The sequence below is a fragment of the Electrona antarctica genome (assembly GCF_951216825.1).
Source record: "Electrona antarctica genome assembly, chromosome: 17".
Lineage (NCBI taxonomy): Eukaryota > Metazoa > Chordata > Actinopteri > Myctophiformes > Myctophidae > Electrona > Electrona antarctica.
In genome coordinates this window covers 26,390,450-26,408,026 of record NC_136798.1, presented here as the reverse complement: position 1 = coordinate 26,408,026, position 17,577 = coordinate 26,390,450, and the positions used below count along the sequence as shown (strand labels likewise).

General features: G+C 42.6%; 2 protein-coding genes across 4 annotated transcripts; one reads left to right on the top strand and one right to left on the bottom strand.

Annotated features, from left to right (window-relative positions):
- The first annotated feature begins 544 nt into the window (after positions 1-544).
- Positions 545-10,926, top strand: LOC306940863 (histone deacetylase 2). 2 transcript variants are annotated; one of them, XM_079526104.1, is made up of 14 exons: positions 545-764; positions 2,111-2,223; positions 2,687-2,804; positions 2,981-3,055; positions 3,273-3,411; positions 3,572-3,713; positions 5,362-5,454; positions 5,627-5,735; positions 6,162-6,302; positions 6,851-6,959; positions 7,361-7,491; positions 8,654-8,809; positions 10,090-10,156; positions 10,501-10,926. In XM_079526104.1, exons 1-14 carry the CDS (start codon positions 710-712, stop codon positions 10,529-10,531), a joined length of 1,479 nt encoding a protein of 492 aa, XP_079382230.1. In that variant the 5' UTR covers positions 545-709; the 3' UTR covers positions 10,532-10,926. The 2 variants fall into 2 exon arrangements, with proteins under 2 accessions (XP_079382230.1, XP_079382231.1); XM_079526105.1 differs by lacking the exon at positions 545-764 and adding an exon at positions 858-1,000.
- Positions 10,927-13,142: 2,216 nt separating this feature from the next.
- Positions 13,143-16,762, bottom strand: marcksa (myristoylated alanine-rich protein kinase C substrate a). 2 transcript variants are annotated; one of them, XM_079525656.1, is made up of 2 exons: positions 16,350-16,762; positions 13,143-15,143 (listed from the first exon to the last, which is right to left on the bottom strand). In XM_079525656.1, exons 1-2 carry the CDS (start codon positions 16,437-16,439, stop codon positions 14,424-14,426), a joined length of 810 nt encoding a protein of 269 aa, XP_079381782.1. In that variant the 5' UTR covers positions 16,440-16,762; the 3' UTR covers positions 13,143-14,423. The 2 variants fall into 2 exon arrangements, with proteins under 2 accessions (XP_079381782.1, XP_079381783.1); XM_079525657.1 differs by having other exon boundaries at positions 13,143-15,110; positions 16,350-16,756.
- Between the last annotated feature and the right edge of the window lie 815 nt (positions 16,763-17,577).

The following is a 17,577-nucleotide window of genomic DNA, read 5'->3' as shown; positions in this document are numbered from 1 at the left end:
ATATACTTTTCCAGTTTCAGTTGAGGTGGTGCTGCTGATGTTCTAAGGTGATGGTGCCCTCTAGTGTTGTTTTATTTTACAGTAGGCTAATTTTGAGCTAGTCTTAGAAAATGTATTTTGTTGGTCCTCGTGACTAAATAACCTGAGGTTCTATAATCTTTAGGCTAAATTAAGAAAACTGTTGGTCTATGGTTGAATCTCACAATAATATTGGCATGTATTATTGCCTAATTAATACTAGTTTTCAAAGTGGAGTCCGGGACAAAGCAACTAAATGAAACCAAATGGACCCATTCGCCATTCCTATTTCCTAGTAGCCTGGCTAATAAACGGCTGATTCGGTCTGGTTTATTAACCAGGCTAATTTCCTAGCTATCAATTTCGCTGGGTAGGGTGGGGAGGAGACCCCCTGGCTGGAACCCCCTCAAAGGACCGCAGACAGAGGAGGGTCCCCAGACGGCCAGACCCCAGGAGGACCTAGCCTAGCCTCGGTCCCAGGCTTACTTATCTGCGAAAAGAGAAGACCCCCTCAGCTCAGCCACAGGCCCCGCCTTCCTCGTGCATTAGTACCGCCTCCCATTCAACTCAACAGCATTATTGAGGGTTCATCAACAATAACCGGTTAACACCGGACCACGCACCATCCTTTTTCCACACAAGAAAACCCGATTTAAAACTAAATTAATTATTTTGTTGACGAGGTTTGAGCATGGCTTACACGGCTGCAGGGGGGACTAAAAAGAAGGTGTGCTACTACTATGACGGTACGTGCAGGAAGCGGGACATCCAAGGATCATCTCTCAATATTGTGGAGCCCAAAGAAACTGGGGCACCCAGCCAGCTGCCTGGTGTGATTCATGCTATGTCGCACGGAGCGTGTTGCTTGACAAAAATGACATGCTTTCGACCCCAAAATAGGTGACGTGACGCTATCTCCGTCGACACGGGAACGGCGTCATTTTTGTCGATCAGCAACGCGCCTCATCCGACCAAGATATCTGTAGGTTAGCCGTAGCAAAATACAATATTAGCTAGCTGTTAGCCACTAGCCACATAAGAACGCTGGCTAGCATTTAGTGAATGGAGCTGGTTAGCTTGAAGGCTAGGTTGGTTGGCTAACTTGCAGGCTTGCTAATGTTGGTGGCTTTTTTGATTGATTGATTTGTTTATTAACAGTTTGCAGAATTACAGTACATTTCAAGTACAACTCGATACAGAAACTGTTAACTGTGAGTGGACGACACCATAAAGCGTTACACTTGTAATGCTGGGCATGATATAACTCACTGGTTTTCAACCCGTGGTCGAACCATGTACAACCCAGATTCGGCACAAACAAGGGACTAAATTCTTTTCGCTCCTATGCCACCAAAATGTGGAACGCCCTACCAACAGTCATTAAGACATGCGAATCCCTTGACTCCTTCAAAACCGCTCTCAAAGGGCACCTACGGATGGCTGCAATTCGAAACTGGCCCCCGTAAAATCTGAATCCCCCCACCGCCCCCCTCTTTTCCCCTCACTGTATATGTTTCTTTTCCCTTTTTACCTCCATTATGATGAATTCCTGTTCTGTTCTTTGTCTATATAGAAGTGTCTATTTGTACGTCTCTAAATGTTTTGATGAATTGAACATGGTGGACCCTGTTGTAAACCAGTGTAATGCTTAATTGGGTCGTCCACTCACAGTTAACAGCCTTTGAATTGAGTTTGTGCTTGAAATGTACTGTAATTCTGCAAACTGTTAATACAATTTTCAATCAATCATAAGTCCGTGGACCACCAGTGGTCCTGAGTGACACCATGAGGGTCCCCAGCTAGATGATGGAGAGTTGGTAACTAAATGGACCTTTTGTAGATCTTTAACTCTTGAGTGTCGAATTGCATTTTATTGTTAATTTGTTAAACATCTGCATTATTCTTATTGCCAGATGTTTGGCTATCATGACAATGACCACTTGCCCAGAATAGGGTTGCTAGGGTTCATGTGGTTAACCGTCCTAGTGTAAGATTTATACCACTTGTTGTAAGCCTGTTTACATTATGGTATGGACAACAGACGATGTCAAATGTGTCCCTGCATTAACCAATTGTCGTTCATTTTGTGCAGGTGACATTGGGAACTACTACTATGGCCAGGGTCATCCTATGAAACCCCATCGCATTCGTATGACCCACAACCTACTTCTGAACTATGGACTTTACAGGAAAATGGAAATATATGTAGGTTTCTTACTTTAGTTTCAATCATAATTCTTGCCTGTAACATTTAAGTTGTACAACGCATATATTGGCTATTTCACCACTTCTTGATTATTTTTTATTTATGGAAGATTAGATTTATTTTTTAAATGTAGGTAAATAAAATGGGATTTGTACTCGTCAGTTCTATAGCAATGAATACTATCAGAATATAGTGCTTTAAACTTCTAATGAAAATATCACTTTACCCTACCTTTTCAAAGTTCTGTCCTACCAAAAGCACCGTTGTAGTGCAAAAGTTAGTATGGTATTATTTATCATTTATTGGTACATATTTTGTACAACAAAATTACACTCGAGTAAAGCAATTACTCCTGGCATACTATTGTTTGTACTATTTCAAATTCTCTGCAGTAACACATTTGCAGGTGATGAGGTCACACTTAAGTTTCAATTAAACTGCTTTGGTTCTTTTCCATTGCAGAGACCTCACAAAGCCACAGCAGATGAGATGACAAAGTACCACAGTGACGACTACATCAAGTTCCTCAAATCTATAAGGCCGGACAACATGTCTGAGTACAGCAAGCAAATGCAGCGCTGTAAGTGATGCAAGCAAGTTAACTGTTCTTAAGCAGGGCAAAATCATTGGTGTTCAATGTTCATGACAGTAGTTGGTTACAAACGGTTTTAACAATCATGCACAAAATGCAATAATCACTTAAGTCATCAAGAATAGCCTGTGATCAGAACATCAACTTTCATCTGACCCTTACAGTCAATGTTGGAGAGGACTGTCCAGTGTTTGATGGATTATTTGAGTTCTGCCAACTTTCCACTGGAGGCTCTGCTGGTAAGTTGACAGAAAAGGTGCAAATATGTAATACAGTTTCATCAGGGGATGAAATCATGAAGGCCAACAATGCCCGCCCCGAAACGTCGTATCTGTAAAATGCCAGTATTTTAAAATAAACGAAACACTGTGGAGTTGTGTGTGGAATTCTCTTCTTTTTGAAAATGTGTAGGCACCCTGTAAAATGTACAATATAATGTGTCTCTTCTTGGCACAGCGGGGGCAGTGAAACTGAACAGACAGCAAACCGACATAGCAGTGAACTGGGCAGGAGGACTCCACCATGCCAAGAAGTCAGAGGCCTCTGGTTTCTGTTACGTGAATGACATTGTGCTGGCCATTTTGGAGCTGCTCAAGTGAGTTTTAGGTTTTAGTTTTACATTTTACGTTTTTATATTTTTATTACATTTTTGGAGATTGCATTACAAAATAGTGAGTGATATTTTGTTGAATAAGCATTTCACTTTGGTAGCATTTCTCCTCACTGTCACCGTTTCTCCTTTCCATTCTTCCCAGGTACCACCAGAGGGTGCTCTACATTGATATTGACATCCACCATGGGGATGGAGTAGAGGAGGCCTTCTATACCACTGACAGAGTTATGACTGTGTCCTTCCATAAATATGGGGAGTACTTCCCTGGTACTGGAGACCTGAGGGTGAGTCTTTGCATTTAGAGTGGGTGTTTATGTTAAAACCTGGCTCTGATTTTCAACCATACAATTGTTCTGAATGTCTTACAACCACTCCCCACTTATACATACATTGTCACTTATCGCAGCTATGCAGGCCTGGACTGGGACACATTCAGCCATGGCATTTCATGCGCTGAATTACCCATTTCCGATATGGGGGAAATAAATGCCTCACCTTATGTTATTTTCATCCTCACAACACTGGCCTGCATTTCAACATCGATTCATTGATTTACAGAGGTAACAGAGTCGAATGTGTATTTGCACACGTAGTCTCTCATACACATACCTGCCAATGTTGTTGTCAGAGTTTGTCTAATCAAGTAGATGCATAGTTGTCTAAACCAAAATCTAGTGGCTTCAATGAATCGACTATAATTAGGGTTGCCCAGAGAAATGGCTAGGCCCTTGAATGATTCCAGTGAACGGGCCCAAATTAAGTTATCAACAACACATGCATGTGCTCTCTCTCTCTCCTACATAAATGCATGAAAAGTGAGTGAAAGGGCAGGCTGCACCCGCTTCGGATGTTATCACCCCTTATATTAATCAAGAGAATGTTCGTGATCAGCACCTTAAAATACCCCCAGTAATGTGATAATCAACATACTGGGAAACCCGGAAGTGAAACTATGGGAGCGTTTGCTTTTGGTGACCATGACGGAGGCACGCCGTCTCTTGTGGCCTTGAGCCACGTGAGGCACCAGCCAAGAGTTGTGACGGCCACCAGAGCTGACTTAGCGCCGTTCGAGTTACGTCCCGATAGGCAGAGAATAGTAAATATTATTACCCCCTAGGTTCCATGCCCCGACCATAGAGTTGGAAACGACACACCCAGCTGGGGGAGTCATTGATTATTATGTCTGCACCACCCTGCATGCGTGCAGTCCGGGTGAACACCGCCAAACACCACAACGTCTAGTATGCCAGTATGGCCATATTGACACAGTCTCGGGAGGTGTACCGTGTACACACACACACACCCACCCCCCATAACAGTGATGCAAATATCCTGCATCCTTAGACTCACTAATTTGAGAAAGGACACAATCATGTCACCCTCCGGGGGTCCTGGCCTGGATGCAATACTGTACTCAGTACTATACTCAGTATAGAACTCATAAAATGTCCCTGGGACCCATCTAAAAGACAAAGACCGGCCCTGGGTCCCGGTATAAACCATTTCATTGAAAGCCTATTTACATCACTGCCATAATATAACTCCATCACACACACACACACAAACAAACAAGACGGCCATCTCCCTTTTCTTTATGACAAGGGAGACTCTTTATAGTCTTAAAGTCCATCTGTTTACTAGCCAGTTTGCACTCAATGGTAAAAGTATTGGCAGGTTATTGAGCTCCTCCAAGCTCATTATGGATTGTGAGTAGTTCTTAATTATTAAGTTTACAGAACGATCTCTCCTGCCACACTTACTGGTAAATGCAATGCAAAGCAAATCTTACCAGCTAGCTAGGCACTAGCTACCTCTTAGCTGGTAATTTCAACCTGCTGATTTTCTAACAATGCGATACACGGTTGAAAATCACTTCTTGGCGCTACATTGTCATGTGATGTAGTATTAAATTAAGGTTACCTCTGCTCTTAGGACATTGGAGCTGGAAAGGGCAAATACTACGCTGTGAACTTCCCACTGAGGGACGGCATCGATGATGAGTCATATGCATCGATCTTCAAACCGGTGAGCAGCGTTTTATGCTTTATTCACTGCAAAGAGTGTTAATGTAGTAATAGTGCCTCAGATTTATATAACGCTTTTCTAAGTACTAAAAGTTGCTTTACATTGAAAACAAATAAATAAACCGTTATCAGGGTTGGCTTCTTGTGCTTAACTGCTTGCTGTGGGTGTACAGGTGATGGCAAAGGTGATGGAGATGTACCAGCCCAGCGCCGTGGTTCTTCAGTGTGGTGCAGACTCTCTTTCAGGAGACCGTCTTGGCTGCTTCAACCTCACCATCCGCGGTACGAGAGCTCAACTTTTAAAGTTCCCTACTTCCCTTATGTCCAAAAATGATTCGAAGCACTGCACTTACTCCGTCATTCAGAAATTCTCGGTACAAATGATTAACAACCCATGACTCTCGACTCTCGCTTCCACCAAGGATATGTTTATATAAATGAGATTGAGATTGACATCTACTCATGTGAGTAATTCTATGTGAAGGTTTATAGGTTTATGATTCCACTTTCTGCAATGGAAACCTCTCCAATGGCAAAGTTTACAGGGGTCTTTAACTATACACAGTAAAATCCCCAGGGTTACGTTAACTCTGAAATTATATTAAAAATGTATCCAGAGTCAATTTGATTACGTTTTTATAATCTCAGCATTGTAAATGGATAAATTGACACTGGGGATTTTTACTGGTGGTTTGTTTTTTACCACAGGGCATGCCAAATGTGTTGAGTACATGAAGTCATTCAACTTGCCGTTGCTCATGCTGGGTGGAGGAGGCTACACCATCCGCAACGTGGCCCGCTGCTGGACCTACGAGACGGCAGTGGCACTGGACTCAGAGATCCCTGATGGTTGGTCACTGGTTTCTCCAAATATCTGTTGAAATTATGGCTGCATCTATCGATAATTGTTTTAGTGATTATTCTATCGATTTACTAAAAATACATTTATATATTTCAACAAATAAAATCAACTACATCGGTTGGTCTGGTGAACCATTTAAGCTGTATTTTATGCTTTGCACAACAGTGTTGGAACGATAACATGTGACATGTGAAGGGATGTCGCCATTATCTCCTCCTTCAGGGATCTGATACACGCATGTGCTCACAAAGCACATGCGTGTATCAAATGTGCCAGTGGTTCAGTTAATGGAATTCCGGGGCATTAAATGTAACCCTTTTCCTCTTTCTTGGTTATCCTCCACAGTGAGGGGGATCTGTGTCACCTTATAAATCACATTAACTGGTGCCGTTATCTCTCATTTGTATTTGAATGGTATTTTAAAGGGCCGACAATGTGGCGCTTTCATTGAAACATCGGAGTATAAATCTGTTACTGCCATGTTCATCATCTTAAGTCACCGCCTCAACATTTCCCAATGATGTTTCTATTCCAGAGCTCCCGTATAATGATTACTTTGAGTACTTTGGGCCTGACTTCAAGCTGCACATCAGTCCCTCGAACATGACCAACCAGAACACACTTGAGTACATGGACAAGATCAAGTATGTATATCAATGAACACAATAATTGCAACAGTATGTGTGTTAATTATTATATATACAGTATGTTTGTTTAGCATCTTCACAACGCTACAAAGTATTGCAAAATAAAAGGAGCTATAAACAAAAAAGATATACAGTATAGTATAGACCTTTTGAAACGTTAACAATAACGGTGAACGTTTCAACCCATTTTACCTTCTATTTCCCGGATACCAAATTATAAAGTGTTAATTCAGAAGTTAACTTGGCCAACTAGGTATAATGTCTTTCTTTCTGACCCTTTGACGGCTACTGTGCTGTCTGTCATTGATCTCACAGTAAAACAGAAATGCCTTTAGAAATCATTTTGTTAAAATCAGAATATCGGCTGTACTGAACTGGTGTCATATTTGAATTTCCAGGCAGCGACTGTTTGAGAACCTGCGAATGCTGCCTCATGCCCCAGGTGTACAGGTACAAGCCATTCCTGAGGATTGCATTCCAGATGACACTGTTGATGAAGACACTGAGGATCCTGATAAACGCATGTCCAGTAAGACAGACGGCCCACAATTTGTCCCTTACTTGTCAATATAAACTGTATCTGCATAATAGACCAACAAAAAATGATATCGTTTTTTTTAGAACAGTCCACAAATATGCACGTATTTTTAACTGAGAGGTGTAATATAGAGGGCATTCGTCGTATGGCTGCAACACTTGACCTTGGTTGGATAACCTTGTTCAACGATGAATGCTGGGCAGTATTTTGCTCATCAAATACCAATAGCTTTAATTGCTAAGAAAGTCACTGAGAAAATAGACACAAAATCAACACCTTAATTTAATAAATTAATTAATGATTCCCTGAATCGGTGTGGGGAGGGAGTTGGCAGAAAACACTGCAGGTGATGCTGGACAGTCGGTGTCTGTATTTTGCAGGCGTTCTGTGAGTTGTCAGGCCTGTCCCGGTGCTAGAATTTCCCCACCGTTTCCACCATGCTTCTCAACACCGGTAACACCGAATCCAACCACTAGGTGTCCTACCTGCCTGGCATTGATCCAGAAACAAACTACGGCACAACAGCGCTTGCAGTTGCACTTCTAGATCTAATTTCCAAAGTAACTTACGTTGAGGCTTTAGGCAGTATAGGCAGGCACGGTCAAAAAATACAACTAGAAGATAAACCCTGGTCAGATTCAAACCCTGAAGATAAACAATCCAGCAGAACTCAGCTCCGCTCTGGCTGCTGCCTGCCTGTAGCCCCGTTGAAGAGCAAATCACTTCTGTTCTCTTCATAATAATAATTGTACAACCTGTTATCTGACTAAAGTATTGATAACCTGCTTATAAGCACATGGGTGCCACACGAAAATGAACTGGAGTGGTTTTATAGGGTACATGAGAAAATAAATGGTCTAGTATTAAAAATAATAATAAAACGGTGCTATCGGTGTGCAAGTACTCGGTGGCGTACCCGCCCACCGGTAACACCGGACACTGACATGTCTACCTGTTCACTCTGGCTATTTACCAATCGTAATAATACTGCTGACATTGAAGATCCCTGCTGCAACTCAAGGGGCCTATCCTCTATTGAAATTTCAAAATAACAAATGCACCCATAACACCCATAATAACCCAGGTTGTTGTATCCTTTGCCAGCAAACCAGGTTTTGGCAGTATCTAAGCATTGCGTCTCGTCCCTTTGCAGTTCGTGCCTCGGACAAGAGGATAGCCTGCGATGAGGAGTTCTCAGACTCTGAGGATGAGGGAGAGGGAGGCAGGAGGAATGTGGCCAGTCAGAAGAAAGGATTGAAACGGCCACGTGTAGAGGAGGACAAGAAGGAAGGAGAGGAGAAGAAAGTCGGTGAGTGTTCTTCAATTGTGTGAAGGATAAGGCTGAAGGTCAAGTTTTAAAATCCTGAACAATTTTCAAATCTGGGCTGTATCTCTCACACAAGGATAATGTTATGAGATTTTTGGCTGAGCAACACAGAACCTTGCATCATCTCAAGCGATCACATGTGGAAGCAGATGTAAACAAAGGAGCTGGTTAAACTCTCGGTGGTAAACAGTTTGAAATGTCTGGGAAGGCACGTTAAATGTGCATTGGACATGCTTCAGCTACTGTATGAAGCATGTTGGACATGCTTCAGCTATAAAGCATGTCCAACACACCCATAACAAGTTAGTTGTTGTAATCGATCGCCGTCCTCTCATTCACCTCCTTATCTCGGTTGGTTGGGTGCAACTCACGCCTTCCCACAGGTGTGGGAAGACATTCATAGAAATGTCAAACATTTGGATATTGGAGATTTAAGATTAAATCCTTGGACCCCTTACACTACAGATTAGTCTGGGCAGATGATCACTTCTGGAAACGGGGACGAAATGTTCTTATAATCGTCGTGGGGGCACGCCACCCATTGTCTTGTTTGAAAACAAGACTTGCAATGAAAATTCTGCAAGAGCTTTTTCCTATTAGTCCGGCAGCCGAGGTGTACGGGTGGGAAATTTGGTATATAGTCTTTTTTTATTTGCCTAAAATATTGTCTATATACATACATTCATGAATCCACTTGCTGACAAGCTGTCACTATTGTGGATTTTTTTATAGGGGTTTCTTGTGACCCTACCATTAACATCCTATGGCAGGCAAAAATGTCAAACTTTCCTTTTGCTTTAAGTAGCATGTGCAGTTTTGCACAAAATACACTGGCTAAAAACGGCCATAGACGTCATGACAAATGTGATGAGGTCAGCACATTTGGGCAAGTTGCTATGGCTGCTTTTTGCCCAAGGAATGTATTTTAGCATGGAATGGATTCTGAATCATGAAAACCCCCTAGTTTGACATGTCACATGCTACTTAAAGCAAAAGGAAAGTTTGACATTTTTGCCTGCCATAGGATATTAATGATAGGGTCACAAGAAACCCCTATAAAAAATTGCCCAATAGTGACAGCCGGTCAGCAAGTGGATTTATGAATGTATGTATATAGACTATATTTTAGGCCAATAAAAAGACTATATACCAAATTTCCCACTTTAAACAAAAGAAGCCTGTCTGCTGCCAGACTATATTGTATATGCTGAGGAAATACATGGAATTTCTAACATTGTGTGTTTTCTGCTTCTCCACCACAGAGATAAAAGAAGAGGAGAAGGGAAAAGACTGTAGCGCTGTCGCTGACAAGGCTGACCCCAAAACAAGGTAACACAAATACTGTGATTTTATCAATTATGTATACAATATTAATTTTATACACACAGACTTTGCTCCTTCTATTTTAAAATAACCCATGTTCTGAAAAGGTGGAGACTTTTCACTCACTTTTAAAAGAAGCATTTATGTCCAATTCAGAGGACCGAATTCAGTTCTATATTTAGCATTGTGTCACATGTTTAGTTTGTAGATCTGCTATTTTGAAAAGTTTTTTTTCTTTTTACAAATTTCAACTGGCATGCCCAAAATAGGGATGCCAGGTTGAACGTTATTTTTTGTAAGCATACGTTTTTGTCAAGAGCTTATCTTTCTTAATCTTTTCATTTTTACAGTGTCAAGGTGGAGCAAACAAGCAGTGCCTGAACATATATTTCCTACACCAAACAACGGTGCAGTCTGCCATCGAGGACTACACCACCAGAAGCATTATGCTGTATTTATTACAGATCTCTGTGTCCTAGTTGTAAAAAAAAATGTGAGTGTTACAGTTTCCCTTTGTGTATTGCAGCTATGGATTCCCTGAATCCGTGATTGACTTGAATTCCCCATACAGTTTAATTTGCTACTATGTTTTACCTGTAACCCCCCCACTTTTCCCCCCCTTAATGCCATTGCTCCAATGTGCTTTACCTTCTGAACAAAACATGAACATCTTATTGACTTGTTTTTGGAGATACTTATGTGGGCATTCCCTGTAGATGATCCTATAATGATTTCATATATTTGAAATTTGATAAATAAAACATTTTTTATACCAAGTTTACTGTAGACATTATTTCTCAGCATAGTTGTGGGTTCAAATAAAGACCCTTTTCACAGAAGATATTTTGAAGAGGACATGGACAGCTTCTATACAGTTAACTTGGTTTGCGTTCAGAAATACCGCACCGGAGCGCACTCGCCTATTAGTTTGCATTGCACAGTGTGCTATTTCCGAACGTGCCCTTGATGCTGGCTGGCACAAAACAAAATAAAACTATCCCACCCACCCACATGCCTTAAAGGGAAACTTCACCCTTTTTGCAAAAAAATATATGTTAATGACGTTTAGAAGATTTAGAACACTTTCCTGGGGGTCTTTATGTGTGTAATATGTGGTTTTAGATATTTTAGATTTTAGTAGTGAGCCCAGTGTGTCATGGACACTGGGCTCACTTCCTTCCTGGACTACAATTCCCATAATGCTTTGGTGCACTGCTCCTTGTGGATAGGGGGAGGGCTGTCTTACTGAGACATGTAGTTCAAGGACTGTCTAAAGAGGACGAGACGCGAAGACCGTACGGCGTACGGGCGACACCATGGTGCTCCATGGAAGGAAAGAAACATTGGCATGTACAACTTCCTGGTCTCAACTGCGCATGTTTCTTTCTTTCAGGAAAGTGTTCTAAATCTTCTAAACGTCATTAACATATATTTTTTTGCAAAAGGGGAAGTTTACCTTTAATAAAAATGCCTGCTGTGAAAAAAAGAAAGGGGTCCAATATGTCATGACAATATAGAACCACACGGGGGCGCCACAATACCAGGGGATACTTGGGCTGCAGACAGCTACTGATAATTTCCGGTCTTCATTTGGAAATGTGTGACTTGTTTGACTTGACAAAGCGTAAAGCCTATGTTGTTTTGGACCGTGAATCGTGATGTAAATTATTTTTACTTCGCCTGCAGGCGGTTTTGGTACATGTCGCTAACTGCTCATAAACAGCTGGAAACTGAAGACTCAGATATGCGACACGGTCACTACTCCGAGAGTAAAACAACGTAGGGAGAGAAGTCAGAAACAGCTCAGCTGCTGCCCGAGGCTCCCCAGGCAGAGACTGCCCTTGGACTGTTACTACACAGGCAGGTATTGTGGTTGTGGAGCGAAAGAAAGCATGTTGAAATATGTAGTTTCGAGTACAATAACATGCCGTGATTTAAGCCAGTGGTTTCAAACAGTTTCATGCCAAGGACCCCCCAAATTGCTATGTATTTGGCCGCGGGCCCCCATTTGCAAAGATTTTGTGATATGTAGCCTACCCCCATACGAGATTTGGCGCCATTTTACAAACAAGTGAGGCGCCACTATTTTAGAGGCTAATTAAATTGAGCTTACTTGTTTAAAATGTTCCCCATTTTTGCTGGAGACCCCCTGGAACCCTTAAGGACCCTATAGCTGGCTCCCCGGACCCCACTTTGAGTCAGTGGGCTTGGGGGGCTATTTGACCGGCATAAAGCCTGAACATGGCTCACACAAATTGTACTCACCTGTTGGACAGAGATCATTTTATAATTAGTTAAAACTTTGTTGGTAATTAGGATGCATTATTTGAGATGTACCTTTTTTTTATTGAGTCCCATCGCCAAATCCATGTCAAATTGCTCCTCACAACAGCATAATTAACCTTTTTTTTTATTGAAGATTTACAAACACAGAAGCCTGTTTTGGAAACGGGTGTGCTGTGCCAGTTGAGTGGCTGCACCGGCTGGCAAGGCTTGAATTCAGATGTCTATAATGCAATATGCAGTTGTGAAATTTTGGAAGTGTGCTTTTAATGACATGCAAAAAATGGGGATGCCATGTTGAAAGTGGTTAAGGATACATTCTCGAGAGATTGACACCGGATATCATGGACAATTGGACATGCTTGCTTGCACACACATACATGTGACATTCCCAACTAAGTGTATAGCCTATTCATTACTTAAATCAGCCCATGTAATCAGTTAATCCCAATGAGTATGGGCCCCAGTGGACAATTAATTTCTCATCGTAACTTCCACAAATGTTATGTAGCATAGCATCAAACTTGTTCTATAATGGATTTTGGACTCGCGCCAAAGTGTTGCAGCACCAGAATCCGTTGTCTCAAAATGATAATCCACTCAGCTTAGGTGTCAAAACTACACTTCAAACAAGCATCTTTTCTGCCTGTCTGACACCACAGGCAGACTCATTGCCACAGGGAGGGGAAAGAAAAAGACAAAATGCAGCTCAAATTTTATTCACATTTATTTTTGCTTTTAGTGTGCTCACAGAAAATCAGAACACCTTAAGCAGAGAAGTTTAATAAGCAATTTTTGTAAGCAAAGTTACATTCCATCTCTAAGTCAAATTGGTCAAAGCTTCTCCAGTATTTACAAAAGAAAAAAAAGAGACAAGATGCTACACAAACATTGCATCTGATAGAGATTCCTTAAATTTGTGAAAGACCACTGAAAAAAAGCAGTTTGCTGTAATCAAAACATACCACAGTATATAAACAGTAACCATTCCACTTATCACAGCTTGGTTGAGTTAAAAATTGCTTAAAAGGTCTTTCCAGAATGAATTTTGTTTGTTATCTTACAAAATGAGCGGGTGGAAAAGAGAGCTGCAAACTTCATGTGCTTCTTGAGATCAAGATTTCATTTGTACAATAATCACAGTTAAAAACACCCCGCCTATACATACTTACACTTTATTAAGGTCATAAAACCAGCAATAAACAATAAAGCCTATACAAACTTGTTTTTCTACTGAATCACTGACTGGTACAGCTAATGAGAAGTGAAAAGCTCCTATGATTTTTTTAATATGACTTCCTAAACCTAACTCTGGGAATTGTATTTTTGTTGTCTTATAGTAAATGACTTAGTGTTGTAAACCGCATGGTCCTCTCATGGTTATATAGACGTTGGTCGAGCATGTGTGTGTGTGTGTGTGTGTGTGTGTGTGTGACGTGTCGTGTGTTTTTAAGACTACTCCTTACATAATAGTCTGTGGCACATTTCCCAGGCACAAGGGTGCCACCTCCAAAAGCCGTTGCTCTTGCCGCTCTCCCGAACCCCCCCACCCCCTTCATTTACATCGCAACTGTATCCCCATCTCCTTCATACCATGGGCAAGTCCATACCTTTTGACATGTTTACATTTTGTATAAAAATGAAGGAAAAAAAAACATTTAATACTGATGCAAAAAAAATATATGGCAAAATGTGGGTGTATTTTTTTCTGTTTTACATATTTGTAAGCCACCCACCTCCCTAGCCCATTGGAATAGTAGTAACATTGGACTGAGATGGGTTTTGTGTATTTGGGGTGGGAAAGGGAGGGGGGGGGTATGGAAACCAAGAGAGAAAAAAAAGCTTTAAAATATCCCTGGTTGTAGACAAGTTCTCCAAACGCCATGGAACTGGCACAACTCCAACATACGAACAGGGAAATGTTCTTTGATTATCTTTTTTTCCTCCTTATCTAGACTTTTCTTCCGCATGGCCGCCTGCGCTTCTGGCATTACTCGGTGGCCTCGGCAGCAGCTGCTGGGGCCTCTGGTGATGCTGCCTCTTGTGTTGCGGGCGCAGCCTCCTCCGTTTTGGGCTCCTCCTTGGCCTCTACGACCGGCTCGGCCGGCTTCTCCTCCGCCTTTGGCTCCTCTGCGGGCGGGGCGGCCTTAGCCTCCTCGGCGGGTTTCTCTGCCTCTGGCTTGGCCTCCGCTGGGCTCGCGGCCTCCTCTGTGGCAGGTGCAGCTGCCTCTGCCTCAGCGGGCTTGGCCTCTTCGCTAGCAGCGGCGGCCTCCTCGGCACCCTCCACCTTGGCCTCGTCCGTGGGAGCGGCGGCCGCCTCCTCACCCTCTGCGCCCTCGCCCGTCTCCTTCTTGGTCTTCTTGAAAGAGAAGCCGCTCAGCTTGAAGGACTTCTTGAAGGAGAAGCGCTTCTTCTTCTTCTTGGGCGTCTCGTTGCTGGTGGAAGGCGTGGCTCCATCCTCTGGCTTGGCTGCTGCGGCCTCTCCCTCAGCGGGAGCAGGAGATACGGCCTCTACCTTCTCCCCGTTTACAGCCTCTACCTTCTCAGCGGGCACCTCCTCTGCCGTGGCAGCCTCCTCTTTAGGTGCCTCCTCAGCTGTGGCGCTGCCATTGGCTTGCACCACCTCCTCGGCGGCTGCAGGAGAGGCATCTCCGTTTACTTTCACATGACCGTTCTCCTGAGAAGAAAAAAGACAGGAGAGAAATGAGGCCTGAGAAGAAAAAAGACGAGACAAGAGAGAAATGGGGAGAATGTAAATAGGAATGCCATTTGGAATGCAATATAGACCAATGCCACCGACTGACACAAGGGGCAGCAGACACCATAAAATCACCACAGACTCTCCGTTCACCGTTTAAAGCCCGGAGTGGGCTCCATGATTTCACTTTCTCTCTGCCTGAACGTTTGCCTCTCAGACGAGGCCCTTCTTAGCAAATAACGTTTTAGAACAAATAGCTTGAAGTTATGCTTCAGTCGGCCTACGAGCACATCCGAAAATATCATTCGACATAATTTGCCACGATGAGCAACATGGAGCGCAATGCCTCTAGTGGGTCGCAAGGGGTCGGTGCCTGGTCGCTCCAAAAAGCGGAGCGGACTCAACGGAGCGCCAAAGCAACGCAGCTGCTCATTAAATCGGCAGATGCTCATTAACACACAAGATCACGAAGAGCCACATTCTGGTGGACATCACAATAACTTCAACATGTTAAAAACGGACCGTGGGTCGAACAACTTGACCAAGAAAGCGCACCAACGCAATGCATCTCTCGTTGTGTGGCTGTTGTTTTCAGTGTGATAGTAGCTGCCATCTCCACTTTCTACTCGAGCATCGCTAACAAAAGGCGTGGTGCTGGAGCGTACAAAGCCATTGTTGGCGTCGTGCATCTCGTCTTCATTCAACTACCATGCATTCAAGCTACAAACAGAATAAATAAGTAATTTCTTATTTTTGTTATCGAAATAGAGTGACTGTGATCCCAAATGTCCCCGAATCAATCAACACATGGTTTCACTCTAATCCTTACAATGTGATCACATTCTAGGCGACTTGCTCTAAACAAAGGATTCCGCCTCTGTGCCACAAAAGGGTTCAAAATGAGAAATAAAACTCATTGTCCACGTTCGTTAAGCAATCCAAAACTGCCCACAATGTTGACCAACGCGAGAATAATTTCACAGTGTATTCAATTAAAAATACAACCAACGATCAACTGTTGCTCACAAACTAGAGCGAGTTTATTATCATTTAACATCAAATCTAGTCATTTTCATTCACAACTCCTGGATGCAATTCCGTATTAGTTATCAGTCGACAATTACGCACGGATTGCGCCTTTGTCCAACCGCCCCCCCGGTCCCAGTGAGACTGCTACCACTTGGTGAATGTAAATATGATAATAAAACATAATTTTACCTGTCCGTTAGTCTTAGTTGGTGAAGCGGCCACCTCTCCTGGCTTTTCAACCGCGGTTTCGCCCTTTGCCTTGGAGTATTGCGCTCCCATGCTTTCGCTCCAACAAAGAAACTCAACCGATCCAAAAACGAACAAAGACCACAAGCTCTTCTTTCTTTAAACGCAGGCGCTTTGCAGAATGTCCCCCGTTTGAAAAGTTCACCGCGAGAGAAATCAAGGTCCAATACGCAGTGAAAGAAATTAAAAAATCGCAAGGAAAAAAACTGCCAAGTGAACAGAAGTAATAAAAAATCCCAGATTTGTGGCTGTGTCGCCGTAGACAGGCTGGAAAATGGAGAAATTTCCCTTGTTGCTAATAAGATGCGGAGTCCAACGCCCAAGTGCAGAGATGAATGGGCATTCCGAGCGATGACGGCACCGCACTCGCATTCAGCCAATCACAATCACGCGTAGACATAGTGGGCTGGGCCTAGAGCGAGAGTGAACAATGGATTGTAGGATAGTGTAACATATCTGAAAAGATCAGCTTATCGGGGCTACAATTTGTATTCTTTTTTTTTTATCACAAAATGGTTTCCTTTGCGCAGCTCACGAGGATATATTTTTTTTGATCGTTTTGGTGACTTAAGAAGTTTTAAGGAAATAAAACATATATATATATATATATATATATATATATATATGACTGTGCTTGACTGTGCTTGTCTTAATGGGCGGTTGGTTATCTGACACTACTCTGGAGGCTAACATCCCTCCAGCTAGATTTTGTTTAGTTGTTTTTTTAATACTTTCACTTGCGTGCTTGACTGTGTGGTTGTTATGCTGCCTTACAATTCAGTTTGTTTTACTGCTCCTCCTGTCCAGCTTAATGACATTTAATTTGACTGAACATGCTTTAAAAGCCCAGGCAGGAACTGCACCAATCGCCTCCACTGATGAGCAAGAATTGAGGCTTAAATAATCAATCCTGAGCTCTGGGCATCACTGATCCCAATGCTCTCCATTCTTAGCATGATATACCTACGTGGAAAATGGACTCTGATTTTTTTTTGTTAGAGTTCTGCCCTATTTATAATTAAACATTGCATCTCCTTGTTGCTGGGAATCTCAATGTTTCCATGGCAATGTGGACGGCAAGTGGGAAGCTGAGCCGAGCGGATGGAGGCGTGTGCATAATATGCACAAGGATATTATCCTTTGCTTGCAGTGCATCGTCCTGGTGCACATT

What these genes read in the sequence shown, in the direction of transcription:
- LOC306940863 (XM_079526104.1), top strand. Translation starts at nt 710, where the DNA reads ATGGCTTACACGGCTGCAGGGGGGACTAAAAAGAAGGTGTGCTACTAC. An exon ending in CTGGTACTGGAGACCTGAGG is followed by an intron (nt 3,714 to 5,361) that starts GTGAGTCTTTGC and finishes CTCTGCTCTTAG; the next exon opens with GACATTGGAGCTGGAAAGGG. An exon ending in TCCTGATAAACGCATGTCCA is followed by an intron (nt 7,492 to 8,653) that starts GTAAGACAGACG and finishes GTCCCTTTGCAG; the next exon opens with TTCGTGCCTCGGACAAGAGG.
- marcksa (XM_079525656.1), bottom strand. Translation starts at nt 16,439, where the DNA reads ATGGGAGCGCAATACTCCAAGGCAAAGGGCGAAACCGCGGTTGAAAAG. An exon ending in CAACTAAGACTAACGGACAG is followed by an intron (nt 15,144 to 16,349) that starts GTAAAATTATGT and finishes TTTTCTTCTCAG; the next exon opens with GCCTCATTTCTCTCCTGTCT.